This window comes from Schistocerca gregaria, chromosome 11 (assembly GCF_023897955.1).
Source record: "Schistocerca gregaria isolate iqSchGreg1 chromosome 11, iqSchGreg1.2, whole genome shotgun sequence".
NCBI classification, from domain to species: Eukaryota; Metazoa; Arthropoda; class Insecta; order Orthoptera; family Acrididae; genus Schistocerca; species Schistocerca gregaria.
In genome coordinates this window covers 23935308-23948752 of record NC_064930.1, presented here as the reverse complement: position 1 = coordinate 23948752, position 13445 = coordinate 23935308, and the positions used below count along the sequence as shown (strand labels likewise).

Sequence of the window (13445 nt, the reverse complement as noted above, 5' to 3'; positions counted from 1 at the left end):
GAATCTACAATAATTATATTTATTATTTTGTTTATGTTATTATATTAACTTTTGCTTTGCTACACTTAATTTCAGTTCACATCTCATTCACTGTGGACTGGACACTAGCTTTGGTGCCACCAACAGCTTTTACATATGACCAGAATTTGTGACATATTTTAGAATATTCTGCTATGGTAGTCACCGAAGGTATCACACATCGCTGTCTTGACAGCCAAACTGTTTCATTCTGTGTGTGTCTCCCTTTATAGCCCTATGCTTGTTTTACACCTGCTATGCAGTACTTTCTGTTTCTTTAGAAGTTTCTTTACATTGTATACCATGGAGGTTCCCTCCCATTATGAACTGTTCTACTGGGTAGATATATCTATTCATTGCTTTGTGAACTATTCCTTTAAACTTGAGCCAGAGTTCCTCTGCATGCTCCTGCCATGTGCTGAAAGTTCCTCAATGAAATATGATACTATTGATTTTTTATCTAGGTTGCTAAACATATATATCTTTCTGCTTGTTTTAATTGTCCTTTGTGCTTTGGTAATCATTGTTGCCACAACCACATCATGGTGACTGATACCAGTTTCGATGTAGATATCCTCAAAGAGGTGAGGTCCATTTGTTGCCATTAGATCCAATGTATGTCCATTGTGAGTGGGGTTCCTAACTATCTGTTACAGGTCATTTTCAAAGAAGACATTTAGTAATGTTTCATAGGATATCTTACCACATGCACTAATAGCAAAACTGTAGTTTTCTAGTTGATTGTTAATTGATTAAAGTCTACACCAATGATTACAGTATGATTGGGGAAATTACGTACACGTGAACTGACGTTTTCTCTACAGTTTTTGGTTATATCAGGAGATGAGTCTGGTGGACTGTAGAGGGATCCAATAATTATTTATTGACATTGAGTCTTGTCCAAACAATCTCACATGCAGCTTCAATTTCTGTCTCGGTGGATTTGAGTTTCTTGTCTACTGTGACAAATACACCACCTCCGTGTCCAATTTGCCTATCCTTTCAATGTGTACTTAAATATTTCTCCGAAACACTCACCGATATGAATTTCAGTCTTCAACCAGCTCTCTGTACCTAGTATTATGTGAGCTTCACAGCTTTTCAGGAGAACTTCAAACTCTGGCAATTTTGATGCAAATGCTTCAGCAGTGAGGAAGTAATTTGATGAAAATAATTTAAGTGAATTAATCCACAGAGATGCAAGCTGTCGTACTTGAGAACTGGCAAATGTGACGATCTATGGTGATTCTACCATTGTGCGATGTTTTCGTGCAGTGGGAAAGATTAAAAAATCGGGTGTACAGGTGCCGCATGCTCTAAGCCGTCACAAAAAATCGGCCAGTGGCCATACGTGTACCGTCTCTGTTTGCTCGTCATCAATCGTCATGTGAAGAGCACCGATCATTTCTGTCCTGTATTGTTACTGGTGATGAGAAATGCTGTTTTTGTGCTAACATAAGGAAAAGAAAGGAGTGATTGATTCCAAACAAAGCAGCAACTCCACATGCAAAGATCTACGTGCTAATGTTTTGCATCTGGTGCAACAGTGTGGTGTATTATGATTTCCTTCCCTGAGGTGTAACCATTACTACTGACGTTTATCGTGAGCAACTGATACGTTTTGCAGACACAGTGCAGGACTGCATAAAGTGACACTACTCCACGGTAATGCCTGCCCACATTTCACTAGACTGATAAAAAGTCGCTATACGGGGGTGCGATTGGGAAGTATTTCTGCACCAACCTCAATCACCTAATCTTGTGCCCTCAGATTTTTACTTTTTCTTTTGTCTGTTGAACAGACTTAAAGGCTCTTCCTTTCCAGATGAAAATGCCGTCCAAATGTGGCTCGGAAAGTTCTTTGCTGAAAAACAAGTCATTTCTATAGTCACAGAAGCGAAAAGTTACCATAAGATTGGCAGAGTGTTGTAAGAAATGTCTCTGTTATGTGTATCTGCTGTGTTTATTAAACTTGCAGAGAAACACTATGAACTTCACCAGCATAATATTTATTCTCACATTGTGGTATTTTAATGAAATTTCATTAGAGTACCAAGTGGAAGAGAATTTCTTTTCACAAACTTGTACCTTCACCTTCTTTTCCAATGTTAGAGAAAAGTAATTTTAACAAGTTATTAATTGTTTGACTGCCCATTTGGAGAAACTTGGTGTAATCGTGAGATTGTCCAAGTTTAGCACTCCCTTTAACATAGTTTAATGAGTGTATTTCTTTCTCAATTTCTAACATTTCTGGGACCAGTGTCTTGTTTTCTTTTTCTTCTGTACACTAGCTTGGCAGTGGAGGATGTCTAGTGCAACTTAGGCATGTATCAAATACTATAGTTCAAAGCATAAGTTGATGGCTTGTAGAAAAGAGATTGATTTCTAATCAGACTCAGCTTTTACAGTTTCTAAGACACAATTCATTTTGAGTACAGAGAGTGGGCATTTCATTAGCAAGTCTAAAGAATTCAAATTTCTAGATGTTGTGATAAGTAATAAAATGTCATGGAATGTCAATGCTCAGGATCTTGTTCAAAAACTGCTCTCCGTGCCATTAGAACAGTATCTACAATAAATGAGCGTCCGACATGAAAATTAGTCCACTTTTCGTATTATTATACTGTGGAGTAACATTTCCCACACTCAAAAGGTATTTTTGGCTCAGAATATGGCAGTTCGAACAATATGTGGTGTAAGTTAACAACCGTCTTGTCGACCACTGTTCAGCAGCCTGAGAATTCTGACACTGGTCTCTCAATACATTTTTTTTAACGCTGTTTGTTGCTAACAATATGGCTTTATTCCCAAGAATTAGCAGCTTTCACTCAGTTAATACTAAGCAGAAAGGATCACACCTCCTTGACTGTTGTGCAAAAAGACAAGCAGTATTCTGCTGCATCCATTTTCAGTAAGTTGCCACAAGAATTAAAAAATTTTAGCAGTAATCGTCGCACATTGAAGTCTTAAACTGAAGAATTTCTGCAAGGATCCCTCCTCTTCTGTCAGGCACTTCCTGGGAAAAAAGGAAGCTAGTTCCTGTAGATTGTGGTAATACATACTTGGAGCTTGACATCTGCGTAGAGTTTTGTCTGTGATAATTTCATGTAGTGACTTGTTCCATGACCTTTGAGAGTTTGGTCCTATGGGAATAGACCTGTACAATAAAATAAATAAAAAAGATAAACAGTACAGTACTGAGTTGATGCAAGAAATGCTTCGTCGGCATTGGTATTCATTCCCCCTAGTTGTGACACATACAACAAGTGGTTGAAAAGTGAGGTTATATTTACAAACTTTGTTGGTACATGCACGGGCTTGTTTGACAAACCTGTGCATAGAAAAAGAGGGAATTTGAAAAGCAACTTTGAACATGCATGGGCTGCTTCACTGAGAGCATAGGCTGCAGGAGTTTTATTCACTATTAGTGATTTCCCATTTAGCATTTCTGGCTTTGCTTTGCTAGCCTCAATTTCAGTTCCTGTCTTGTCCACGAGTGTCAAGACACTAAGTTTGGTACCACTGACAGCCTTTGCGTATGACCAGAATTTCTTTGGATTTTGTAAGAGTGTTTTTGATAACATTCTGCTACAGTAGTCATTGAAGGTTCCACACATTGCCATTCTGACCGTAATGGAAAGGAATGTAGATGGATGAGGATATGTAGCTAGGAAAATAGGTGGCAAATGGAAGAGGGAGGGGGTGATTTCTCTACTGGACTCACAGGTGTGTGTGTGTGCGTGTGCGTGCGTGTGTGTGTGTGTGTGTGTGTGTGTGTGTGTGTGTGTGTTTCGAGAAGTACTACCAAGTCTGAAACAGACAATTTTTTTTGAATAGATTGTATATAGGTTTCATACTGAAATTAAAAAAACTGCAGCCAATCACATACGTGATTCACTTGTCAGTTTAAAGATGTGCATTAAGTATGTAACAAATATTGCCATGTTAAAAAAAAATTACAGATTAGTCTGTAACAACTACTGTTTTGTATCCACATTCCTGTTTCCAATTTCTGATCAAGTATACTTCCCAAGAGTGAAATGTGCCCTGGTTTCATTGATGATTCAGGCAGCGATATTGTGGTATTCTGTGGCAAGGTTGCATTGCTCCTATGGATTATGTGACTGTCAAAGATGAGGTCCATCCCGTGGTACAGTGTTTGTTCCACAATGGTGACGCTGTGTTCCGAGATAACTGGTCCTCGTTCATGCCTTGCATTGTTCAGGACTGATTTTGTGAGCACGATGAGGAATTGATTCGTCTCCCCTGTAAATTTTTCACAAACACGACTTGTAACAAACACTCTTGTCTTTGTGTGTAGGTGGCAGAACTGAAGAAGGAGCTAAAGGCACGAGGGCTGAACACAACGGGCAACAAGAATGAGCTGGTGGAGCGGCTCATCACAGCCACTGGTGGGGTGCCCGGCCCAGCCATCTCTGGTGAGTCTTCTCTCTCTCTCTCTCTCTCTCTCTCTTCAAAGTATTTAAGGCAAACAAGGTCAACACTGGGTCATTAAAGTACTTCATGACCAGATATTGCCCCAGTAGTTAACAGTTTATGATATCCCAAAAACATAAAATTATATTTGGAAGAGACATCATCTGATATTTTAGCCCTGTGTATTCCAGCCATCTACAGAGTGAGCTGACTGAAACTGCAGTATGCTACAGCACTTGTTGACTAATTGTAAACCACGGGGAACTTGAGTGCCAGAGATGTTGATCGGCACCGAAGAATATGCGTAAATTGAATCTATGGCTGTGCGTCAATCTGTGCTATCAGTGTGTCATTATTAGCAGCACTGTAGTGACATCTTTGTGAGTATGTAGATTGGCACCAACAAAATATTTTCACGTTCACCGGAGAAACCTGGTGATCGAAATTTCATTAGAAGATTCTGCCGTAACAAGAAATGCCTTTGTTTTAATTGTGTGCACCCCAAATCTTGTATTGTGTCAGTCACACGGTCTCGCCTATTTCTCAACAACACAAAATGCGCTGCTCTTCTTTGAACTTTCTTGATGTACTCCGTTAATCTTATCTGGTAAGGATCCTACACCGCGCAGCAGTACTCCAAAAGAGGATGGACAAGTGTAGCGCAGGCAGTCTGTAGTAGATGCATTGCATCTTGTAAGTGTTCTGCCAATAAAACACAGGAGTAGGTGGCATCAGGGCGGATGACCCGCAATGAAGTGTGGTACATCATCTCTCACTGGCGGCCAGCCGCCAGCAGTCTCTAAGCGTTCGAGGTCTCAATTTAATGCTCAGAAGTACGATCCGAAAATGTTCCCCTCCCTGGCCACACCGTGGGAGGAGCGTAAGTCTCAGGATGGCGGTAACAGCTATTTTCCCTGATTATTAGTTTGTACGAGAGCTGATGGGGAATCTTTTCTATCCACAAAGCCTCAGTTCTTCGTTAAGCATTTAGAGGACAAGTTTGGGGAGGTAGAGGGCTTGTCCAAAATGCACTCTGGGTCAGTAATGATACAAACTGCATCCTCCACTCAGTCACGCAGGTTACTTGCTTGTGACAAGTTGGGGGATGTTAACATTACCATCACACCACATACGAGTTTAAATATGGTCCAGGGTGTTACTTTCCATAGGGACCTTCTTTTGCAGTCTGATGACGAGCTGCGCGCCAACTTAGAGCGTAGAGGTGTTCATTTTGTCCGGTGCGTTCATCGGGGTCCGAGGGACAATCAGGCTGCTACAGGTGCCTTCATCTTGGCCTTCGAGGGTAATACATTACCGGAGAAGGTCAAGGTGATGGTCTACCGTTGTGATGTCAAGGCCTATATTCCTCCCCCGATGTGGTGCTTTAAGTGCTGGAAGTTCGGCCATATGTCTTCCCGATGCACTTCCAGCCTCACATGTCGAAATTGAGGACGCCCATCACTTCCCGATACTCCGTGTGCCCCGCCTCCCATCTGTGTCAGCTGCGGAGAGCATCATTTAACTTGCTCGCCAGACTGCAAAGTCTATCAGAAAGAGTGCAAAATCGTGGAATATAAGACCCTGGACCGACTGACCTACACTGAGGCCGAAAGGAAATATGACAGACTATATCCTGTGAGAATGACACCTTCTTACACCGCTGCTACAACAACTGTGCTAGCCCCATCAGTTTCGAGACTTCCAGCTGGCTCGATGAGCAGTACGACTCCTCCTGCCCCCTTGCCTGTGGGGGCCTCTACCCACCTGGTTGCTCTTGCACCACCTACCTCAGTAGCAACATCCTCCCACCTGTCGTGGACGTCCGTCCCCGCTTCTCAGCCAGAGAAACGTCCAACTTCTTCGGCTACTCTCGCTCGTAAGGGTTCCCTTGGGACCCTCCCTTCCCAGGCTTCCACCAGCGGGAAGGATGACGCCAGACAGTGGCATAAGTCCCCACCAGCAGCTGGTCATAGGGCTTTGCGATCCTCCTCCGTCCTGGAGACTGAATCGGTGAAGCCTTCCCAGCCAGTGAAACCCAAGGTTCAGCGAGAGAAGTCCAAGCGAAAGACCTCTAAGGCCAAAGAACTTGCGTTGGCACCGACCCCACCGCACCCTTCGAGCTCTGCATCTGAGGATGAGGTCGAGATCCTGGCGTCTGCTGAGGACCTTGATCACGCCGGTCCCTCAGACACCGTGGATGTCACTCGTGCGGGTACTGAAACGGTGGCAGCGAGTGAAGACACGGCGTAAACGGCATCCCCAGTCCCTTCGTGCCTTTCTCAGCCATGGACAATACCATCCTCCAGTGGAACTGCAGCGGTTCCTTCCACCATCTAGCTGAGCTCCGACAACTTATCAGCCTTCACCCTTTCTTCTGCATTGCTCTTCAGGAAACTTGGTTTTCCAGTAATGTGAACCCCCGCCCTGTGTGGCTATCGGGGTTACTATAAGAACCGGGCAGCTTATGAAAGGGTGTCTGGTGGTGTCTGCATCTATGTCCTGAACTCTCTTCACAGCGAGTCTGTACCTCTCCACACACCTTTAGAGGCTGTCGCTGTTCGGGTGTGGATGCCACAGGCTGTTACCGTCTGCAGTCTTTACCTTCCACCTGATGGTGATGTCGCACAGCATGTCCTGGCTGCGCTGATAGCCCAATTGCCGCCACCTTTCTTGTTACTGGGCAACTTCAACGCCCATAACTCTCTGTGAGGTGGGTCAGTGGTGACAGGCCGAGGTGCCACCGTTGAGCATTTATTGGCACAGCTCGATCTTTCGATTTTAAATGGTGGCGCCTTCACACACTTCAGTGTGGCGCAGGGCACGTACTCCGCCATCGACCTTTCGATCTGCAGCCCTAGCCTCTTACCGTCTGTCCAATGGAGAGTGCAGTACGACCTGTGTGGTAGTGACCACTTTCCGATCTTTCTGTCGCTGCCACAGCGTCACTCTTCTGGGCGCCCTAGCAGATGGGCTATGAACAGGGCTGACTGGGACTTGTTCTCCTCCACTGCCACTATTGACCCTGTTTCTCGTGAAGCCATTGATACGGTGGTTCACTCGGTCACCACCGGCATCGTTAATGCCACAGAATCTGCCATTCCCCGTTCTTTTCTTCTGGGTCCCCTCGGCATTGGACTGTGCCTTGGTGGTCGCCTGAGATCGCTGAAGCGATTAAAGATCGTCGGCGGCACTCCAGCTTGACAAGCGACATCCCTCCGTAGAACACCTCATTGCCTTCAAACGGTTGCCTGTGCGAGCCCGCCGACTTATCAGCCAACACAAGCAGGAGTGCTGGGAGCGGTATGTGTCCACCATTGGCGTCCGTGTCACTCCATCGCAGGTCTGGGCCGAGATTCGACACCTCTATGGCTATCGGACCCCAGTCAGCGTCCTTACGCTCTCACTGAATGGAGCAATTTGTACTGACTCCGACGTAATTGCCGACCGCTTGCCAGAGCATTTTGCTCTGAGTTCCACTTCTTCGAATTACCCACTGGCCTTCCGCTCCATTAAAGAGCGGATGGAACTTCGGAGCCTTTCATTTCGCACCCATCATCCTGAATCCTACAATGTTCCATTCAGTGAGTGGGAATTTCGCAGTGCCCTTGCCGCTTGCCCTGATACCGCTCCTGGGCCAGATCGCATTCATGCTGAAGCCGGTGACACTGCCTCGACCTTTACAACCGTATTTGGGTCGAGGGTGAGTTTCCATCGCAGTGGCGGGAAAGTATTGTTATCCCAATTTTGAAACCTGGCAAGAGCCCTTTGGAGGTGGACAGAGTTGGGTTGGGTACTGGAGTCTCAGGGCCTTCTGGCTCCGTCTCAGGGTGGGTTCCGTAAAGGCCGCTCCGCCGCCGACAATCCGGTAAGCCTTGAGTCGGCCATCCGTACGGCCTTTGCCTGCTGTCAGCACCTGGTCGCTGTCTTTTTCGACATGCGGAAGGCGTACGATACGACGTGGCGTCATCACATCATTTCTACGCTTCACGGATGGGGTCTTCGCAGTCCACTGCCGATTTTCATCCAAAATTTTCTGACGCATCTAACCTTCGCATGCAAGTCGCAGCCTCACATAGCTCCTTCGAGTTCAGGAGAAAGGGGTGCCACAGGGATCTGTTTTAAGTGTCTGCCAGCTTTTAATAGCAATTAATGGCCTCGCTACGGCGATGGGAATGTCTGTCTCAGTGTCCTTGTATGCTGACGACTTCTGCCTTTACTATGACTCTATTGGCATTGCCGCTGCTGAACGTCAGCTTCTGCTGGCTGCGCCCTGTGCTCTTCATGACATCCGGAAGGACCATTTCCACATCCGGAATGACTCCACCTGGTATGCACACAGAGTGCTTATTGGTTTTCTCCCCCTGAAACTAACTTTGAGGAAACTGACCCAAACTGCTCAAGATAACTCAAAAGGTATGAAGGAAGCTAAACCTTTGCAGAAATGCAGTAGAATAACAAGAAGCGGAGGTACTCGGATGACTGCAGCATTGGGGTCAGATGCAGAAGTATTTGTACAAAAGTTACCTCAGAATTCTGAAGATGTGAAGGATCGGAATGACGAGGAAGAATTGATAATAGCAATAAAGGAGGAAGAGGACACGCTGCCATCCGATGGAATGTGGACTTTTGTGGAATTCCAGCAAATAAGAGATCTGTTGACAATGAGTGGATGTTCAGAGTAAAAAGATATGCACCTGGAAATACTGAAAGGTGTAATATGCATTTACTTGTTAAAGGTTGTGCACAGGTAAAAAGATATGACTACAAGGATATCTATGCTCCAGTTGCTAGACTCACTACATTCAGAATTTTTGTTTGAGTGTTGAGTCAACAAGATCTTTCTATGGAACAAATGGATGTACGAAATGCATTTCAACATGGGGAAGTAATTGGACCTAAAATTTTGCTCACCATTCTTCTCTGCAGTGGTTCCAGTTTCTTGTCAGAATCAAACAGCAGAAAGCCCAGCATGGAATAATATGAATATGAGGATTGGGGCACCGGTAGATGACAGTGGCTGTGTGTGTGTTTCCTGTGTCTGGTGAAGAACATTGTCCAGTAGTTAATATCCAGTAATAATTGTGCCTACCTGCTGTTCATGTGATAAGTAGCAGTCTGTCCCGTATTCACATAGTTATTTGTAGTTTTTACAGTTCTTAACTCAGTGCGAGACATTTACTTACATAGGGATATTCTAGTTTCACTACCATGTTGTTATACAATAATTTGGCATTTCTTCGTTTGATTTGTGCAGGGAGACAACACAACAGTTGTCTCTCCTTGTCATTTTAGTAAAGCCAGTTAATCACCTAAAGAGTAGTAGGAGAAGCTTTACTAGTTTCTGGATTTCCAGCATACTGATTTTATAACAGGACAGCAACTTGTGTTAACCAGTCTCGATGTAGAAAACAGTCAAAGTTGCGGAAAACAGTCAAAGTTGCGAGATTCAGTTCTTTTTATTTCCTCGATGGCCAATTCCGGATTTCAGAAGGCTTTCTCGACTCACCCAAACAGAAAAAAATGATGTGTTTTGTTATAGCATGCAGACCTTGTTAATATTGTGCATACTTCCAGCTGTAAGACGTCCGGCATTGCAGAACTTCTCTCAAAACACGGCCTCAGCATCATTAGCTTGCTGTGTTTTTGGCAGATTTACCATGTTGCTTTCCCTTAAACTCATAAGGTCCTCATGTCGTTCTGCAATGATCTCTGCTATAGCAAATATTTCTACCTGAAACACTGTGACCAGTTTTCCTAGAGACATTTCTCTCCCTCTCACTCTCACTCTCTCTCCCTCTCCCATCGATCCCTCTCCCATCGATCCCTCTCCCATCGATCCCTCTCCCATCGATCCCTCTCCCATCGATCCCTCTCCCATCGATCCCTCTCCCATCGATCCCTCTCCCATCGATCCCTCTCCCTCTCCCATCGATCCCTCTCCCTCTCCCTCGCATCGATCCCTCTCCCTCCCCGACGCTCTGTCTCGCTCTCTCATTGATCCCTCTCCTGCTTATTGCAGGTGACTCGAAGGGTCAAAATGTTCCCGGTGCTCACTGAATTATTTTTTTTTTTCTTAAATCAATACTTTCTCTGGCAGATTCTGTGTTCTGCCTAGTTCGAGGGACGTGAGTCTCGAGCAGCACGTCCGGCATCTCCCTTCCGTCCCCAGCGCTATCCCCTTCCTGTAGAGTGCCTCCTGGATTAGTTGGTGCTCTTGTGAGAATTTTAAGAAGTCTGGCACTAGTGGCTGTACCTTCCCCAACCATCCAGGGTGATAGTTTTAATTGCACAGGCACGAGGTTGCCTTTGGCGGTGGTGTCAACATTTTACCCATTTTCCTTTCCTTTTTGCAAATTGAACAGTCTTCTTACCTGCTTCCTTTCCAATTCCAGATTATTGTTCCACCGAGGTACATTCTCATGTGTGCACTTCCCCGTGATAGGACAGTTTTCTAAGTGCACAGTAATAATAGTGTGAATCACGTCATTTGCCATTTGCTCAAGACGTACTGGATTACTTATCAAAGGTCTGACTTCAGATAAGTGTGAGTTTAGGTCTTTCCTGTCTGAGTTAGTTTGTTTTCATAGGATTCTTAATAGGCCGTGTCAGTTTAACTTCCATTTCAACCTCAAACTTGATATACGTATAGCCAGATAAGGACAGCTCTAATGCCACATACCATTATTTGTCGTAAATATCCGTTAAGGGATAACACCACTGTAATGGCCTAAAAAAAGTTTTCTTGACAGTTGTTTTGGGTGGTACTAGAGATGATAGAGCAATATTATTTTGATTAGTTATTGAGCATATGTTAAAGTAATGAAAAGTTGGAGCTGTTATTACATTCAGTGAGATATGCTTTCTTGCAAAAAGAACTGTCAGATGAGTGGTAATGGCTGTTTGACTTGCGAGCATTTTTTGTGTATACGAAGGTGAATTAGGTGTGATTAATTGTAACTGATGGTACTCTACAAGAAGTAGTGCTGTTATTCAGTATGGTTGAAGAAATAGGTGAGTACAGATTTCCATCGCAAACTGCAAAGTAGTAGTAGTCCACCGTCGGAAGAATATACGGTTTAATGGAAAAAGTAAATCAAAATATACAAATTCATCATTTTAAAGGTATTTTAACTCCGAATTCGACAGCGTTACCGGTTCACACCGAACGGCATTACAGCTCAGGGCATTGGCATTCAACAAACCAACAGTTGTTCATTCAGCTGCAATCGGCTGTCTACGAGTCTCCTGTGCAGGAGGAGCACTTTCCTCGGAAGGAAGGTAAGCTGAGACAAATGCAGATTCCCCATGTTTCCTTCCTTGTGCTGTTTCATCCCAATGGTCACTAATTCTCTGGAACAAAATTCTGCCATTGACATGAGTGAAATACCATTCTTGACATGAATGCATGTTCTGAGCTTTTTTAGATTTCTAGAATAAATCAAGTTCCCTCCAGTTGCTCCAAAGTTAGGCTCCTGGATCAGGACCACGTCCACCTCCTATCTTCCCAGATAACTTCTACTCACCGTAAAAATGACCCCTTGGATTGCAGATAGGCACAATGAAGAGAGACAGTTACACATGTAACTGTTGGTCAAACCTCCGTCAACAAAGTAAACATACACACATTCACACAGTCAAGCACACCCCACACACTCACGGCCGCCACCAGTGGCAGCTCTGACCGAAATACGATTGTCACACGAATAGCAATCTGAAGTGGGGTGGGGGCGAGAGAAATGAGCAGTCTGGAAGACGTGTAGGGACTAGCCAGTTATAGGTTGTGGGGTAGTTTACCATAGGTTGAGGTCAGCATAATTTCTGGACCAGAGAATGTGTTGTAAGCATAACTCTAATCTGTGCAGTTCAGGAAAGCTGGTGGTGGAGGGGAGGATCCCATTGGCCTGGGTTTGAAGCAGCCATTGAAATCGAGCATGTTACGTTCAGCGGGATGTTGTGCCATAGGGTGCTTTTGGCCTCGGTTTGTAGTGGCCACTAATTCTGCTAGAGAGCTGGTCAGTAGCCGCCAATATAAAAAAGCTGCGCATTGGTTGCAGCAGAGCTGGTGTACTACATGCCTGCTTTCACAGGTGGCCCAGCCTCTAATGTGGTAAGATAAGCCTGTGACAAAACTGGAATTGGAAGTGCTGGGTAGGTGGATTGGGGTGGTCTTCCACCTGGGTCTCGGATATAATCCCTTTGGCAAGAGGTTGGGATTGGAAGTGACATAGGACTGGACTAGGATGTTGTGGAGATTGGGTAGGTTGTGGAACACCACTTTAGGAGTGGTGGGAAGGATCTCGAGTAGGATGTCCCTCATTTCAAAGCTAGATGATAGATAATCGAAGCCCTGACAGAGGATGCGGGGTTTACTTGTTCCAGTCCAGTGTTGTATTGGAAGACAAAGGTAGCACTCCTTTATGGCTGGTTCTTGTGGGTGGAGAGGATTGGGGGCACGATGGGAAATAGCACGGGAAATCTGTGGACTAGATATGAGGGATAGTGCGTTTTTTGGGGGGAATTTGTGTGCCCCCACTGCATTGACTGCAGTTTTGTCTCGCAGTTCACACGCTTAACCCACGTTTCGTCACATAATGATGCGATCGAGTAATGAGTCGCCATCTTTCTCGTAAGTGCCCAAAAATGTTAATGCTGCAGCCATTCGCTGATTTTTGTGAATCTCTGTCAAGATTTTTGGTATCCATCTTGCACAAAACTTGTGGTAACCGAGCTTTCCGGTAATGATTTCGTGCAACAAACTTCGTAAAATTTGTGGAAAACTCATAGAGAGTTCCGTTATTGTGAAATTACAGTTTTCACGGACTGCGGCATCGACTTTTTTGACAAGTTTAGCAGTCACTATGCTGGGTCTTCCACTTCGCTCTTCTTCATGAATGTTAGTTCGCCCATTTTTAAATTTTATTACCCATGGACGCATGCCACCTTGAGTGATTATGTTGTCCTCATACACTTCACGAAGCTGCCGATAGATT

The 13445-nt window shown here is 44.7% G+C and overlaps 1 protein-coding gene across 3 annotated transcripts in view; it reads left to right on the top strand.

Moving 5' to 3' along the window:
* The window catches only part of LOC126295308 (uncharacterized), a 79644-nt gene that overhangs the window by 20326 nt on the left and 45873 nt on the right, over positions 1–13445 (top strand). For all 3 annotated transcript variants that reach the window (XM_049987754.1, XM_049987752.1, XM_049987753.1), the window contains exon 2: positions 4340–4457. In XM_049987754.1, coding sequence (XP_049843711.1) covers positions 4340–4457 — 118 coding nt within the window. The remainder of the gene's footprint in view (positions 1–4339; positions 4458–13445) is intronic.